Here is an 18,909-nt window from a genome sequence, read left to right as displayed (position 1 = left end):
GTAAGAAAGAAATATATCAGTAAGTATTACAAAAGATTCATCCCTTAAAGAGAAATGATAATGTCATCTGACCTATGAATTTGAGAAAAAAAATGAAAAAGATCATGGTTCATTCACACAATGATTGGGAGCTATAATTAAATAATCCATAGATACGTACTGTTATTGTTCAGTCTTTTCTTGATTCCTGGGTTGTTTTTTGTTGTTGTTTTGTAGAGTCACTTCTCTTTTCAATAAGTTTATCCAGTGTGATTTTGCAGATTTTACAGATAGTCTTTCCAGATTTTGTTGCCATCTCCATTGACTCTATACCTTTCATCTGACATCTGCCTTTCATCAAAATGGGGTTTTGTGATAGGGAAACTTTGGGGTGGGATTTTTCCTTTTTGTTCCATGTTTGCCCTCATACAAACCCCATTTTCAATATCTGTGGAGAGAGTACCTAAGTCTGAAGGCCAGAGATTTATTCAAAGTACATTAGAAATAATGGGTGAAAAATTTTAATAATTCGTTATGTAATTTATTGTAGGCAGATAGACAGATTCCCTGTGTTGCTATGCCCCTTAAAGTTAAGGGTACTTTATGGACTCAGTAACTGCTGTAAAAGTTATCCTAGTGGTCAGTATGACTACAGAAGTCATTCTAAACAAACAAAAAATCATTGCTCAGAGAAAAATAAGAATGCCATTCATCAGTAATAATGAAAATATGATTTTTTAGTGTTTCAAGTATAAGTGTGTGTATATATGTATATATATTTACATCTGTGTCCTTGATATAGCTGCTCTTTTTGGCCTCATTTTACATTTATGTTTAAAGAGAAGATACAGACTTGAATCAATATACTAGGGGTTTTTTTGTATGTTTCATCTTTTTTTTCTTTTAACTTTTTTCAACACTGAGAAATCATATTGCAATAACAAAGATTCAACTGTCTTTGCAGAAAAAAGTCACTATCTTTTGCTGTCTGACTGTGGCAGTTTTAAGTACTATTTATTTTAAACAATAATCTTCCCTTTGGAATTCCATAGTGTACATTTTCCTCCAGAATAGTGAAGTGCAAAAAATTACATTTTATATTAGAGAGGCTTTATTTATAGAGAATACAAGATACTTTAAATGTGACATTCCCTAATAGGGAAAAGCTTGAGAAAAGAATCTGTTTATTCAAATACAGAAATTTTGAATATTTTATCTAGACTATATGTTTAGGAACCACCTTGAGAGATCAGTTGAATAGTAAGAACTTTATGTTGTTAAGTAGGAATAGCCCTTTTACTCTTCATGTTAAACTGCAATAATGTGGACACAAAAACACCAGAAGACAGCATAGAGTCAAACAAATGACTTAAACCTCTCTGAGCTTCAGTTTCCTCATCAGTAAAATGAAAAGATGATAATTCTACCTACTACCCTATTCCAGAGGATTGTTATGAAGATTGAGAAAATGAATATAAAGAAATAATTTGCCCAAAATCATCCAGCTTTCATCTATAAAGCCAAGGATGGAAGCCAGTTCTAACATATCTCAAAGCATTTGGTCTTAACTATGAATAGCACCTAACTCAACAGACTGGTCATGATTAAATGAGATAATAGAGATAACATAGCGTTTAGCATACAGTAAAAGCACTCAATAAATATAAGCAATTATTCTCTGTTAGCTGAGACCTGAAAATATTGGGATATTTTGAGGATTACATAGCTCAGCCAGCACATTTTGCAGATGCAGCTAGGGACCCAGGAGGGTAAGAACTTGCCTATAAAGGTAGTTCCCTTATAATTAGCTGGAACCAGGGCTTCTGACTCCCCAGTGCACTGCTGAGGCCTCAGTGATATTTTTTTGGCAACGTAGACTCTGCTGAAGTTGGAGTAAGTGCCTGGAGTTATCAGATAAAATTGGACTGTGTTCCTCAGAATTCTTTCTGAACACCTATCTTTTCTGCCAAAATGTACCTCAGTGAGGTATTTTCAAGTGTCAGGGCTGAGGAAGCAGTGAAAGGTTTTTATTTCATTGCTGATAAGATATGACCACTTCTTTTTTAAAGGACGAAAAGATTCTGGCCTCCCCTAAGGCTGTAGATGAAAAATACTCATTTTAAGGAACACTTTATGGTCAACATATATTCATCTAGAATTTTTCAAGATTAGTGCTATATGAAACTTTATCTACCTGCACTGCTTTGTGATTGTAAATCAGTTATGTCTGAAGTCTGTGTAAATTACTGCTAAACTACACTGGCCTGGAAGAAGATACCAGGCAATAGACCCACCAAAACTGTGGTCCAAGTGCTATTTTTCCCAGTAGTGTTCTGGGATATTAAGAGCACTGAATTACAGGATTCTTTTTCACAATTACTTGCAGGTGATATTTTTTAAATGATATCTTTGTTCTTGCATATGCCCTTTGACACTATGTGTTAATTTTGGTGCTAATATATAATTGATGTTTGATGTAGCATGACTTCTCTTCCTTTGATTTCAGTCATGTAAATATTTTACTTTTTCTTCTTAAGGCATATAGATAAAGAGAAAATGTATTAATAGTTAATGAAGAGAAATAAAACGTATATTTGTTTAGGTATAAGTATTATATGCATTTTAAAGAAATAGTATTTATTATATAAATAGATATCAGAAAGATATGTAATTATATTTATGCTGAATGTTTTTTGTCTTTTTTTTTTTTAAGAGTCAGGGTATCACTCTGCCACCCAGGCTGGAGTGCAGTCGCACGATCATAGGTCATTGCAGCCTTCATTCCTGGGCTCAAGCAATCTTCCTGCCTCAGCCTCCCCAGTAGGGACTATAGGCACACATCACCATGCCTGGCTAATTTCTGCCTTTGTATTATATAACATATGTTCAAATACAAATAAGTACATTTAAAATAATAAATCTTCACTATACAATATATACATATTTAAGAATTCACACAAAAATCTATCTTTTAATGTCATACTCATAGTTCCTCTTGTGTAATACTCTTTTAGTCCATTCCCAGAAGTTGCAGAATCAGTTCAGCAAGAACTAGAATCCTACAGAGCACAGGAAGATGAGGTCAAACGACTTAAAAGCATTATGGTAAGTCTCTGTTTGGTTTCAAACAATTATAAGGAAGAAAAAGACATCTAGAGGGATAAAGAGGTTTACTTGTCTTTTTCTCTCATAAAAATTCAAAGCCATTTTATTTTCTTTATTTATTTTTTTCTTTTGAGACAGAGTCTCGCTTTGTTGCCTAGGCTAGAGTGCCGTGGCATCAGCCTAGCTCACAGCAACCTCAAACTCCTGGGCTCAAGCAATCCTGCAGCCTCAGCCTCCCAAGTAGCTGGGACTACAGGCATGCACCACCATGCCCAGCTCATTTTTTTTTTCTATATATATTAGTTGGCCAATTAATTTTTTTCTATTTATAGTAGAGATGGGGGTCTCGCTCTTGCTCAGGCTGGTTTCGAACTCCTGACCTCGTAAGCAATCTGCCCACCTCAGCCTTCCAGAGTGCTAGGATTACAGGCGTGAGCCACCGTGCCCAGCCCATTTTATTGCTTTAATAACAACAAAAATAATCTTAACTTACCTAAGTGATCTTTTCTAAAAGAAATCTAGATATTGAAAAGAGCAAAATGTTTAAAATAATATGGGTTATAATTTAAAAAAATATGTAATGTGGCTTCATTTTAAAAATATGTTACAATGCTGCTCTTTTTTACCATACTTTGATCTAAATTCAGATTTCAGCTCTATTTTTTATTACTGTGTGATCTGTGACAAGAAAATGCCAGCTGATTATTTAGTCATCCAACCATTTATTAGACCGGTAGTGACTAGAATTTTTCTATAACTGTCAATACATGTGCTTGCTCCTCTGAGGGGAAGAATTGCTATTCTAGGTAACTTAAATCTTATTGTATGTCAGTAATCTTAGGACTGTGTTAATTTTACACATGGGTCTGGGATTTTTGAGTAGCTACTGCGACTGTTTTTCTTTCCCAGGGACTCGAAGGGGAAGATGAAGGAGCCATAAGTATGCTTTCTGACAATACTGCTAAGCTCACATCAGCTGTTAGGTAGGTAAGCAATATGTCCTCTTTAAAGTCTCTATGTTGATAAGATTTATCCTGGAGATTAAAAAATTAGTTAATGTTTTTAATAATAGGAAATAGTAGATAACAGCCAATATTCCTTTGAGTTAAAGAACTAAATTGTGTTTTTAACATGTTCAGGCTGATTTTAGTTTCCTCTTAGATATAGCAGATCATTTGCTTCTTTCACCATTTAGAATTGTGTATTGGGGGGCAATCTTACTAGGAAACTAGTGTAAGTAATAAAATAGGGTAGGTTATTTTTAATTTTATTATCATGGCTATTTTCTTAACTAAAAATTAAGCAGGTTTCTTTTTATGCTTTCACATTAAGGAGAAAGAAAATGTGTTTTAGAAATATAGGTAAAAGCATGTTTTCATTAATAAGATTTTATTCTAAACCTCCAAATTTAGAATCAGAAAGTGAAATGTTAGAAATAATGATATTTGGGAGCCAAATGGTTTTAAAATAAAAAGCATGTCACCTGTATTAAAATAATAAATACTGTATGTATTCAAGCCTAGAGATTAAATTCATTTGATAGTTTAACTTATCATTTTGTCACTATTTCACTGTTCTGAGTTTCCTGAGAGGAAACACCCAGGCATGGTTTTTATTAAAGTCTATGTCACTTTAGAAAATTTAATGGCTAATTTTTAATTTTTTGGTACTTATAGTTCTTTGCCAGAACTCCTTGAAAAAAAAAGACTTATTGATCTCCATACAAATGTTGCCACTGCTGTTTTAGAACATATAAAGGTAAATTTAATTTTTTCTCCCACAATATAATTTGTATTTATATGTAGTTTCATACTTTGTAAACTTCTTAGTTTTAGATGAATCTGTTAACATCAGAGCTTTTTACTGTGTCTCACTGAACTGTGATTTTAAAACAAATATATTGAGGCTTCTATATATTGGTATCATATTTCTTTTTCTCATTACCTTATTCATGATTACCCCATATCAGCTTATTTAATCACTCCTTCAGTATTTTTCTGTGATTTGTTCTTTGCATGTGGAGCTGAATTTCAATGGCAAACAGACCATACGCTAAGACTTGGTTAATACTCCTACTTTCCATTTGATATGATACATTTGAAACTGCATTAAAAGCAATATAATTGCTGCCTGTCAAAGATGTTGATAACACTCCAGATTTATGGAGAAGGGACTTAAAAGGGCTTTTTTTTTAATGACTTTAAAAGCCATAAAACATTTGAAAAGGAGCTAATATAGATAGATAATGGGCATTTGCAGCATGAAATTTAAACCTGCATAATTTCTATTAAGCTGCTAACCTAATTTTTTTCTTTGTTCTACATCTTGATATTGATACTTGATATTTTTCATGTATATACAGGAATAGAAACGTAATTGTGAAGTCTGTAGGTGATTCTGCTGATGATGATTTCACTTCCATATGTAGCACCTCTGTAAAATGGCAAAAATCTGTTCAGATCTGTTTACCTGAGGTCATTTTCTCCTGTGGACATAATATACATACATATGTATATAGCCAGGTAAAATACAACAGAGAGCTATACCGAAAATTTCTTTTAGTGGGAGACAAAAGGCTTTGCTTACAAGGCTAAATATGAAGACTATGAATCTGATGCAGAAAGTTAAGCAAAAATATATTGCCCTAAAACAAAATACTGATTCTAACTCACATCTATTAAACTATAATTATGTAATTAAGACCTTATGATCCATGCAACATACATTTTTTGTTGTTGCTGTGTGCAAATAGACAATTAAAACAAATTCTAAGTTAAGACAATTGTTAATAGTCTTATGTGTACTTTGACTGTTCTATAGATTTCCTTTCACTTACAGTTTTTTCATTTTTTTAATTATTAAAATTTTCTTAATTGGTATATTTTACTTTCTGGCCTCAGTTCTCACAGCTGAAAATGCCAGGCTCAGCTTCTGCTACCAAACTAAGTTGTGTAACCCAAAGTAACTAATTATCATACCTATGGAAAGTGCCCATTCATCTCATTCATAAAACTTTACAAACGTTATTGTGCACAAATTTATGTGAATATGCTATTTAATAATGTTAGTCAGAGACTAGAACTTGTGGTTTGAGAAAATTTTGATTAATTTACTTATTCAGTCATGTTTATTGAGTGGCTCTGTGTGTATTGTGCTAGGTCCTGATGATACTATAGTAAACAAATCAGACAAGTTCTCTGTTTGAAGCTTATATGTAGTGACAATAAGCAGAGTAAAGAAACCAGAAAACAAGATAATTTCAGGGATTTAAGTGATGTGAGAACAACAAAAAAGGGGGGGATATGAGGCTGAGGGGCTCACTCCAGAGTAAGTGGTTAGGGAAATCACCTTTGATGAGGTGATGTTTGAGTTTAGACTTGAATCACAAGAAGGAGGCAATTAGTGAAGATCTCTGGACTAACCATTCCAAGCAGACGGAATAATAAAAACAAAGGCCTTAAGACAAATTTGGTGTGTTTGAGCACCTAGAAGAATACAACTGTGCTTTATTGATGAGAGAAAGAGTGATAGAATATGGGGTCAAAAAGTAGGAATTTAATGGGAAGTCATTGGAGATTAATTACATGATCTGATTTATTTTTTAAATGGAGAATCTACTAAGAAGTATGAGGGATGGTGAGCTCTGGAAATAAAAGTGGAGCTGGAAGACAGCAGCTATGATAGCTGTCTAGGTGAAAAGTGGTGATTGATAAGGCAAAATTTACTTATGGAATTTTTTATGATGCTTATTCATAATATTATACTAATGATTTTAGTATAAATCATGAGTTCATGATTAGTTCATGCTAAGAAAGGCTATTATGTCTGAGATAGTTTAATGTGCCACCGTGCCTAACCTAAATTATTCTGCTTGAAGACCTCCTGGTCTTATGAAAGAAAGTGTTACAAGGCTAATCCTCTGGCAGAGTATTTTATGCTAAGAAAGTTAATTCGTCATTCAAGATATTGAGTGATTTTATGTAAAAGACATTATTGAATCATTACTTTGCTGTAATTCAAGGAAGATGCCTTTTTCCTAACAGTGTCTGATTTAAAGAATCTGTGCCAGAAAGGACATTCACTTTACAGAGGGAAAATATTGTCATATATAGAGCACACTATTCCTAGTTGGGTAGTTCTAGGAACCAAATTAATATCAAGTTTTTTTAATATCACAGATAAAGGAGCATGTTTATTTTAAGTATTTACTTATGAAATATAGTTATATTTAATCATTCTCGTATGTAAGTTAACTTGATATAGAAATTCTATTAGTATAGAAAAATTGGAATATTTTCTGTAAAGAGCCCTTTTTTAATGTTGACCATCTCTTTTTTTCAAGTTCCTCTTCTCCTTTATCAAAATTAGCACATAAACTCTCATTTTCATTATTTCTCATTATTCTTTATTATTCTTTCTCATTATTCTTTTTTATGCAGAGGTCTCGGAGCATTTCTCTTAGAATTTGTTTTTATTGCACTTTTACGTATTTTTTCCTCAGGGATATTTAGATTACAGCTGCTGTTTACATTTCCTTAGATCATTTTCTGAAGCAGGATACCAGAAGACATTAATCTCTTTAGAAGTCCTGGCAGTTATCTCACAATCAGTGTTTTGGTGGAAAGTTAGAGCACACCAGTTTGCCACAATTTTAACAAATATTATCACTTATAGTCTAAGGATTTTAGTGATTTGGGTATTTAATGTTGGTCTAATAAAAAGTAAATTGTTGGCCGGGCGCTGTGGCTCACGCCTGTAATCCTAGCTCTTGGGAGGCCGAGGCGGGCGGATTGCTCAAGGTCAGGAGTTCAAAACCAGCCTGAGCAAGAGCGAGACCCCGTCTCTACTATAAATAGAAAGAAATTAATTGGCCAACTGATATATATATATAAAAAATTAGCCGGGCATGGTGGCGCATGCCTGTAGTCCCAGCTACTCGGGAGGCTGAGATAGAAGGATCACTCGAGCCCAGGAGTTTGAGGTTGCTGTGAGCTAGGCTGATGCCACGGCACTCACTCTAGCCTGGACAACAAAGCGAGACTCTGTCTCAAAAAAAAAAAAAAAAAAGTAAATTGTTGAATACTCATTTGTTTTGAATAATCTGTATTTTAAACCTTTTCTTAGTTCTTTCATTTTTCATACAAATATAACTTTACCCCTACTTTCTAGTGATTAGGGAATGGCTTTTGGGATTACTTACATAATTTATAATAGATAATTTATTTTAATATTCTTAACCCACCTGTATAGTCAAACTGAATTAAGTAATATTTGGCTCCAGGTACCTAAGAAAAGGAAAATAAGCCTATTTGTGCGGCATAGTAGATGAGAGAGAGAAATGGCATCATGTACTCTTTCCCCTAATTCTCCCACCTAAGAGGAAGAGCTCTAACATTTGAATGCTTCACCTAGATATAGCTGGCAAAGAATAAGCTATTGATAAAAAGCTGCATGGAGCAAGCCTTAGTTGTTATTGTATCTTCATTTTTGTTTTGCTTGTTCTTGTGGAGCAAGTAGAGAGGGGCTCAATTAGACCTAAAGACATCTTTTGATCAAGTGGTCCCCAGTGGATAAGCTGTTGTACCTCTTCTCATCTCAATAAAGTTTAGTTACTGTTAGGACCTGAAGAAGTTTTCTTTATTCCAAGTATAACAAAAGATAGCTCTTGAGTGAGTGGCATACTCTTTAACTCCTCAGTTACTGAATTTCTGAAGACTACTTCCACATCTCAGGAAGAGAAGTATGAAATCAGTTTTCTCTAGTTCTTAGCTCTCACTTCTTTACCAGCTGCTATTGTGAAGATGGAGCATTGTCATTTAGCAAGACACAGTTTAATAGATTCATAAATATTAAATTCAAAGAAATAAAGACATTCTGAAACTCAATAACATGAAAGCAAATAACCTGTGTTAGGGTTCCCTAGAGAAACAGAACCAATCCTTGGCTGAAAATATAAATATATGATGTGGGACGTTTTTTCTTTTAAAAGGAGAAAAGGTTTTTTTATTCACTTGTATGTCAGATAATTTAACATAGTAGATATGTTCCCCTGTTTTAAAGGAAATGAATCTCAGATATTGAATACTTGGCTTAAGACCATCTACCAGAGCCTGAATTTGAGCTTGAGTTTTTAAGTCCCATGTTCTCTCTACTATACTATAGTTCCATAAAACATATCTACCAAAAATTCAGTGAGAGTGATTTGCTCTTTTATAATCCCTTTGTAGTAACCATAGGATTAGAAATAATTTAAGTTAAAAAGTAACAGTTAAAAAATAGAGAGTAGACCGGGGGCAGTAACTCATGCCTGTAATCCTAGCACTCTGGGAGGCTGAGGGGGAAGGATCGCTCAAGGTCAGGAGTTCGAGACCAGCCTGAACAAGGGCGAGACCCCATCTCTACTAAAAATAGAAAGAAATTAGCTGGACAACTAAAAATATATAGAAAAAATTAGCCAGGCATGATGGCGCATGCCTGTAGTCCCAGCAACTTGGGAGGCTGAGGCAGAAGGATTGCTTGAGCCCAGGAGTTTGAGGTTGCTGTGAGCTAGGCTGATGCCACGGCACTCTTGCCCAGGCAACAGAGTGAGACTGTCTCCAAAAAAAATAGAGAGTAAAGTGATAGGGAACCTCAATTGTATTATTAAACTATTTGACTATTTAATGTGTTTAGTCATTCATTTTAAAAATTCTCAATCACTTTGGTGATTTTATGTCTGTGAATGCTTAAATTTGGAATGAAAATGTATTAGTTAACTATAAATTAAGTTTCATAAAGCAAGTACACTTTTTAAGGCAGATTTTTTAATAAGTCAGTTATGTTGAAGGACTGATAAGTACCACAAGAATCAGCTTCCATGCGAGGTTTACATACTGGCTGTGATACCAAACATTAATACATACAAATACATTTTTCCAGCTTTATTAAGATATAATTGAAAAATAAAACACAAATATTTAAGATGTACCATGTGATGTTTTCATAACACACATTTCACATAAACATTGTGAAATGATTACCATAATCAAGCTAATTAATATATCCATCACTTCACATAGTTACCTTTTAATTGTGATGTGAGCCCTTAAGATCTACTCTCTTGGCAAATTTCAAGTATACAATACATTGTTATTAGCTGTAGCCACATGCTGTATATTCGATCTCCAGAAATTATTCACCTGTAACTGAAAGTTTGTACCCTTTGACCAACATATCCCCATTTTCACTCTTCTATTCTCTGTTTCTATAAGTTTCACTTTTTTAGATTCTACATATAAGTGAGATCATATGTTTGTCTTTCCGTATCTGGCTTATTTGATTTAGCATAATGTCCTCCAGGTTCATCCATCAAACAAATATATTTTTATTATACACTGTGTGTGTTCATTATAAATGTAAGGCTATATACTCCTAAAGCTGAGTTAAGTATATATTTTTAAGCACATGCAAAATTATCTCTGCATATTCTTTTATTTTTACATCATTTTATATAATATCCATGAAGAAGTAAGAGGGGAAGGTGTTACTATTTAAAGCTATACAAGTTTGCCCAAGATTTTGCAAATACTCTTTATTAGATGTGACCGTTTCTTTTCTTGTCTTTTTTATATATGTCAATTTTGGGTTTTGTTTTTAATTAATAGACTTCATATTTTTAGAGCAATTTTAGGTTTCCAGAAAAATGAATGAAAAGTACAGAGAATTCTTATATCCCCCACTCACCCATACCCCCAGTTTCCCCTGTTACTAACATCTTGCATTAGTGTGGTACATTTGACAACTGAAGGGCTGATATTAATATTAATACATCATTACTAACTAAAGTCCATAGTTTATGTTAAGATTAATTCCTTGTGTTATCCATTCCAAAGGTTTTGACAAATGTATAATGATGTGTATCTGCCATTATAGTATAGTTGCACTGGCCTAAATATAATCCATGCTCCACCTATTCATCCCTCCTTCCTCCCTGTACCATCCCATCTCCCCAAACCACTGGCAACCACTGATCATTTTACTGTTTCCACAGTGTCATCTTTTCCTCAGTGTCACATAGTTGGAATCATATAGTATGTAACCTTTTCAGATTGGCTTTTCTTTACTTAATAACATGCATTAAGATTTCTCATACCTTTTCCTGGCTTGATAATTCATTTCTTTTTGGTGCTGAATAATATTCCCCTGTATGCATGTACTATAGTTTATTTATTCATTTACTTATTGAAGGACATCTTGGTTGCTTCCAAATTTGGCAGTTAGGAATAAAGCTGGTATGAATATCTGTGTGCAGATTTTTGTGTGGACATAGTTTTCAACTCTTTTGGGTAAATACCAAGGTGCACATGATTGCTGGATCATATGGTAGGAGTATGTTTAATTTGATAAGAAACTGCTAACCTGTCTTCCAAAGTGGCTGTTCCTGCCAGCAATAAATGAACACTGCTCTTCCACATCTTTGCCAGCATTTGGTTTTATCAGTGTTCTGGATTTTGGCCATTCTAATAGTTGTGTAGTGGTATCTTGTTGCCTTAATCTGCATTTCCCTGATAACATATGATGTACTGCCTCTTTTTATATACACTTACTTGCCATCTGAACATCTTCTTTGATGAGGTATATTTTGCCCATTTTTTAATCAGATTGTTCATTTTCTTGTTGAGTTTTAAGGGTTCTTTACATTTTGTGGATAACATTTCTTTATCAGATATATCTTTTGCAGTATTTTCTCCCAGTATGTGGCTTGTGTTTTCATTTTCTTGACAATGTCTTTCACAGAGCAGAGTTTTTAATTTTAATGAATTTCAATCCAGTTCATCGATTTTTCATTTATAGATCTCGCCTTTGGTATTATATCTAAAAAGTCAGTGCAGGCCGGGCGCTGTGGCTCACGCCTGTAATCCTAGCTCTTGGGAGGCCGAGGCGGGCGGATTGCTCAAGGTCAGGAGTTCAAAACCAGCCTGAGCAAGAGCGAGACCCCGTCTCTACTATAAATAGAAAGAAATTAATTGGCCAACTGATATATATATAAAAAATTAGCCGGGCATGGTGGCGCATGCCTGTAGTCCCAGCTACTCGGGAGGCTGAGGCAGGAGGATCGCTTGAGCCCAGGAGTTTGAGGTTGCTGTGAGCTAGGCTGACGCCACGGCACTCACTCTAGCCTGGGCAACAAGCGAGACTCTGTCTCAAAAAAAAAAAAAAAAAAAAAAGTCAGTGCCATACTTAAGCCATCTAGATTTTCTCCTATGTTATCTCTGAGGAGTTTTATAGTTGTGCATTTTACTTTTATATCTGTGATCCATTTTGGATTAATTTTTTTGTAAAAGGTGTAAGTTCTATATCTAGAATGGCTTGTTTTACATGTCGATGTCTAGTTGTTCTGGCACCATTTGTTGAAAAGGCTGTTATTTCTTCATTGTATTGCCTTTGCTCCTCTAAGATCAGTTGACTCTTTCTGTGTGAGTTTATTTCTGGGATCTCCTTTCTCCTACATGGATATATTTGTCTGTTCTTTCTCCAGGACCACACTGTCTTCAATACTGTAGCTTCAGAATAAGTCTTGAAGTCATATGATGGCAGTCCTTCATCTTTGTTTTTCTCCTCCAATATTGTGTTGACTATTCTGGTTCTTTTGCCTCTCCATATAAACCTTAAAAATCCATTTGTTGATATCCACAAAATGACTTACTGGGGTCTTTATTGGAATTGTATTCAATCTATAGATCAAATTGGGAAGGACAGGCATCTTAACAATATTGAGTCTTCCTATCCATGAATATGGAATATCTCTCCATTTATTTAGTTCTTTGATTTCTTTTATCTCAGTTTTGTATTTTTTCCTCATATAGATCTTATACTTATTTTGTTGGATTTATATCTAAGTGTTTGGGTGCTAATGTAAATGGTACTGTTTCAAGTTTAAGTTGTTCAATGCTGGTCTATAGGAAAGCAACCGGCTTTTATATAATTCATTTTGTATCCTACAACCTCACTGTGATCGCTTATTAGAAGGTGTTTTTTTGTGAATTCTTTATGATTGTCTATAAAGACAATCATGTCATCTGCAAACAAAGACCATTTATTTCTACCTTCCCAATCTTTATACCTTTTCTCATTTATTGCATTGGCTGGGACTTGCAGTATGATAATAGTGGTAAGAGTAGACATCCTTGCCTTGTTCTGATCCTAACGGGAAGCATCTATTTCTCATCATTATGTTCTATTTTTTAGAAGAAGTTGTAGAGAATTGGTATAATTTCTTCTTTAATTGATCAGTAAAATTCACTAGGGCACCCATCTGGGCTTGATGTTTTCCATTTTGGAAGGTTGTTAATTATTGTTAAAATTTTTTAATAGATGCAAGCATATTCAGAGCCCCTATTTCTCCTTAAGTGAGTTTTGGTAGATTGTGTCTTTCAAGGAGTTGGCTTGTTTCTTCTAGATTATCAAGTTTACAGGCATAGAGTTGTTCAAAATTTTCCTTTATTATCCTTTTAATGTCATGGGATCAGTAGTGATGGCCCTTCTTTCATTTCTGCTACTAGTAATTTGTGTCCTCTCTTTTTTTTCTTAGGTTTCTTAGTCTCTTTTTTTTGTTGTTTTTTATTTCAGCATATTATGGGGGTACAAATTTTAAGGTTTCAAATAATTTCTTAGTCTCTTAGTGTCTTATATTAAAATCTGGCTGGAGGCTTATCAATTTAATTGATCTTTTCAAAGAACCAGTTTTTGATTTCTGTAATTTTTCTCTGTTCATTTCCTGTTTTTAATTTTATTGATTTCTGCTCTAGTTTTTATTATTTCTTTTCTTCTGCTTGCTTTGGATTTAATTTGCTGGGGTTTTTCTAGCTATATATTTTAAGAGTTCAACACATTGATTAAATAAATTAAAAGTAAATGCTTTCTGAGAGCCATAATAAAATAAGACATAACAGTTTACAAGTGCCATATAAATCTCTGTTTTCCACAGAAATATTATAGATAAAGCAATTTTCAATATTTCATGATAATAAGATCACTTGTATTTTTAATACTTGCCATCTATAAAGATCACTTTGTGCACATTTTAATTTTTTTATAATATAGATCATTTTAGTCAGAATTTAGATATTTTTGGCAGAAATCAATATACAGTATAAATTTATACATTAAATATTGTGTCCTTATTCTAAAACAGATTTAAGGCAGCTTCCACAAATAGCACATACAATGAAAATAAGCCAATAAAAACTCAGAATAGTTGCTATATAATTATATTAGCTCTCAAATTTGGCTTCAAGTTTCCTGACATCCAAAATAAAATTGAGATAATTAAGCCAAAAAAAAAAAAAAACTTGTATCAGAAAGATTTTCTGTATTCTAATCAAGCATTTCTTAATGTCACATTACAAAAGACATTGCTCATATTGAGCAATTTATCTAGAATAAATTGAATGACATTGTGATATATCAGTTACACTCATGGATTTCATGTGGCTAACTTAAATTAAAACTGTGATATAATATTAAAATTCAATCCAATGAGGGCAGCTCTGTGAGCAACCAAGGTAGTATGGTCTCAGTTTATAGCCTTCTAATGGTTCTTCTTAAATTAAGAATAGAATTTTTAGTATCGAGAGTGGATAGCTTGCATATTCTTTAAATAATCTATAATATCACTTTTTTTGATTGAGCTTTTTATAGGAGTTAAATAACAAGTTGAAATTACACATTATGATTTGCTAGAATGGTAGAAAATCGTTGTTGGTTGAGAGAAAAATGCACACATTTGGAAATGAGATAACTGGTAAAGTTGATAGTCTATTGTAGAAATTGAAGATCCTAATCAGGTTTCTCATTTTGACAGTACACTGTCCCATCTCTATACAGAAGTGAGGTAAAAGTATAAGGATGAATTTTATTCAAGATTTCTAAGTCACTCTGGCATATATTCAAGTGCCACCCGTATCATAGAATACCTTTAAATATAATTTCATGGATCATCTGGTTTTTGTACAACATAATTTTTCACGTTGGCAAACTCACGCATGCATAAAGTGGCAAGGCCACCAGTATGAATTGCAGCAAAATACACACCTAAATAACTGAAAATAAAAAATCTGCTATTTTGTTATGTTATAAAAAGCATTTGAGTTTTGGAGAATTTTAGTCATCATGCAAGGTACCATACATACAGTAATGAACAAGCAGTCTCAAGGAGTTTATACTCTAGTGACATACCAACCACAGACTATTATAAATAGCATTATTAGTGCTAGCCACCTGGAAAAAGGGATATCAAAATACAACTTTGAAAGATGGTAGGAATTAAACATGTGAAGAAGAAAGGAAGAGCAAGCATGGCTAAGGTATAAGCAGTCTTCAACTTAGGTGTAGATTATATTCTAAAGGTCTAGTTCTAGATTGATTATAGCTTAGGATATACTTACAGATATTATGTGGTAGATATGTTTCTGTCACACAAACCCTATGTAATTCATAATCTGGAATATTCCTAATGTTGTATTGCAAAAGAGAAGGGCTTATTGTCCCCCCTGCCTCCTGTGAAAAGTGGAGGAGAGAAATATTGAGATTCTAAATGGTAGAAAGGAGGTATAACTCTCTGATCCCTTCTTGCCTTTCCTTTGACTGCTGAATGATAATTGGGAGTAGATTTGGGCCTGGAGAAGAGGTAAGGCCAAGAAATATCACTCTAGACTTTGCCATGAACCAGTCATTAGACTGAAATAAGAAATGGAATTGTAGCCAGTAGTATATATAGAGTCACAGAACAGTAGTGTCTGTAGGTAGAATAGGGAAAGGAATGGTAAAGAGTAGGAAAAATCCCCAGCACTATTAGGAAAGAAAAGGAAATTCCTTTTGTTTCCTATATGGGTCATCTGGCAAATATTCCCAGGTAACGGACTTTCAAAAAGCAAAAGATGTACTTCTCAAATGAGTCTGAAGAGTTATCCATTTTTGTGAGGGAAGGGACACACTAGTTTAGAGAGTGCTTCCTTCTTTTGTTCTTTCCAAACCCCATAGACTGTAGCCGGTCAAACGTTTAACATAGTCTGTATATTAGTTCTCTTATGCAGGTTAGAAAGTCTATACAGTACTTCACTCCTTTTCCTCTTACCCTCATAATCAGTATGTTGAAGTGCTGTAACTTTTAACAACTTTATTGAGATATAATTCACATGTCATACAATTCACCTAAGTATAATATATAATCCAGTGTTTTTTAGTATATTTACTGTGATGTTGCGACCACGATCTAATTTTAGAACATTTTTGTGATCTCTAAAAGAAATCCACTACCCCTTACCAGTCACATTAAGTTGCTTTTGAACTGTTTCCATTGTTCACTAGAAGTTAAAGTATAAGCAAGTTAATACACCAAGAATAGTAAAATGAATCAAATGTCTGTACCTACATAAATCGGTGGACCATGTTTTTTTACCGATTTATATTGTTACAGACATTATATTACATTATGAGATTTAGAATACTTAATTTTATATATTAAATCACTAAAGTCTGAATTCTTTCCATTTTTTACTCTAGAAGTTCAATGATCTGCTTTCATGACTTTTAAAAATGATTACTCGGTCTGTGTGTGTCCTACTCTTGGCTTCAAAATTCAATAAATCCAACTGCTTGTTATGAGCCAGATGTTGTGTTAGACCCCTGGGGTTAAACAAGTAATTAGATATACTGTAGGGACTTTACAGTTTTAGAAAGATGACACAGGAACAAACAAGAGTAATATAATGTGGTCATTATTATTGTGAAGAGGTATATGAAGTGCACAGATAAGGGACACAGATAAGGTACACAGATAAGGGAGCAATGAGTTCTTCTGGAGAAGAAGGAAATTGGGGAAGGGGCAGGAAGGGGAGACAGCAGAGACTGTAGAAAAAGTTGCAGAGAACCTACAAACAAGGTGGACCTCGAAAAATGAGTAGAATTCACTTGGCAGATAATGTTGGAGAAATATATTCTTTAAGAGCTGAGAGAATAACCTGAGCCTATGCCTAGAGGATAAAAAGCATACACAGCGTTTAATGAAAAGTCAGTGAGTTATTTGATACGACTAGAGGGAACTGAATCTAGTGGTAAAAACAGAGAAGGTTAGCTGGATCAGATTGTGAAGGGCCTAGAAGTCAGTGTAACACCTCATTTTATCACCTTCTCCCTTCCATTTCTAGCTTCACTCTGCAGATAATCGCTTTTCCCAATATTCACATTAACATAGTTCCTACTACCATCATCCTAGTTCCCCAAGAGCTTTCTTCGACTTTTTTCACCACTTTGCATCCCATATCCTTACTTAGGTAAATTATTAAAAATCCATCTCTTTCCTATTCACAGCTACCACCATGGTCTCTTTCTTAGGATCTTTTTTTATATTTCTTTTGTTCCTTTTTAATATTATTTCTAGGACTTTCTCATTCCCATGACTTCACCTCTTATCTATTTTAGTATTCAAGGTAGCTTTATACAGTAGCTAAAATAGTTCATATATGAGGGAGTCTGAAGATAATGAAATGGCCAAACTCTTTTCCTTATTACACTCTTCTCTAGAGCTCAATGATAAGGAAATTCTCCATGTACTGGTGCAGAATATATTTTTCAGTGAAAAGCAGCAAAAGAGTCTAGTATGTTACTTTTTGTGTCAGAAAGGAGAAGGATATTAGAATATAGACTCTTTGTTTATATTTGCCAAAGAAACTCTTTATAGAAGAAATAATCTAGGAGCAGATGGAAATGGGGTGGAAGAGGATAGGGGTGAGAAATAAGGCTTCTCAATATATATTTATGTTTTGATTTTTTTGAATGTCTGTATTTCATTTACGTTTCATCTATAAAACTCTGGTTTTGTGTGCCACTGCAAGGAACTACTAGTATTGAGACCTCTCTGATTTCCTGTTGCCCCAAATATGAAATTCACTCCTTAGTCTACTATTCACATGTTTCTACTCTGTTATGTCTTGGTATGATCTTTGTAACTGAAATGAACTATATCTGTGTCCCCAAATCACTTTCAAAATTCAACTCAAAGTTATCACTTCCTCTTCCACAGTTGGTTAACTATTTATTTCATCCTGTCATTGTAGCATAAGGTATTTATGTTCTATATTTATATGTTGGTTCTTGTAGGTATTACTAAGTGTCCTAATTTATTTCATGAATGGTTCTACTCACACTTTGATTAACACTTTCAATGGAAAACACGTTCTTTTCTCTTTTGTATTATCTGAAGCATAATTTAAGAGATACTTGATAATAACTTTCATTTACTTTGGAGGGTTCTAATTAATTAATTGCATTTGGATAATTTCAATCAAAATTTTAAGTTAGAAAAAGTCATAAAACAAGTTTTGCTACTTTTCCATTGTCTAAAACTTCAAATATAGAATGGGAAAATTAATGAGGAAAAGCAGTTTTATTTTAAAAAAACATGGACAGCCCAAGTGCCCATCAATCCAAGAATGGATTAATAAAATGTGGTATATGTACACCATGGAGTACTATTCAGCTCTAAGAAACAATGGTGATATAGCACATCTTATATTTTCCTGGTTAGAGCTGGAACCCATACTACTAAGTGAAGTATCCCAAGAATGGAAAAACAAGCACCAGATATATTCTCCAGCAAACTGGTATTAACTGAGTAGCACCTAAGTGGACACATAGGTGCTACAGTAATAGGGTATTGGGCAGGTGGGAGGGGGGAGGGGGGCGGGTATATACATACATAGTGAGTGAGATGTGCACCATCTGGGGGATGGTCATGATGGAGACTCAGACTTTTGGGGGGAGGGGGGGAAATGGGCATTTATTGAA

General features: G+C 33.9%; 1 protein-coding gene across 1 annotated transcript in view; it reads left to right on the top strand.

Annotated features, from left to right (window-relative positions):
* SCFD1 (sec1 family domain containing 1) overlaps positions 1–18,909 on the top strand; it is a 101,859-nt gene that overhangs the window by 43,529 nt on the left and 39,421 nt on the right. The window contains exons 12-14 of the mRNA XM_012773470.3: positions 2,994–3,084; positions 3,994–4,067; positions 4,761–4,842. Of these exons, the coding sequence (XP_012628924.1) occupies positions 2,994–3,084; positions 3,994–4,067; positions 4,761–4,842 (247 nt within the window). The remainder of the gene's footprint in view (positions 1–2,993; positions 3,085–3,993; positions 4,068–4,760; positions 4,843–18,909) is intronic.

This window comes from Microcebus murinus, chromosome 6, assembly GCF_040939455.1.
Source record: "Microcebus murinus isolate Inina chromosome 6, M.murinus_Inina_mat1.0, whole genome shotgun sequence".
NCBI classification, from domain to species: domain Eukaryota; kingdom Metazoa; phylum Chordata; class Mammalia; order Primates; family Cheirogaleidae; genus Microcebus; species Microcebus murinus.
This window is presented reverse-complemented; position numbering and strand designations above follow the sequence as displayed.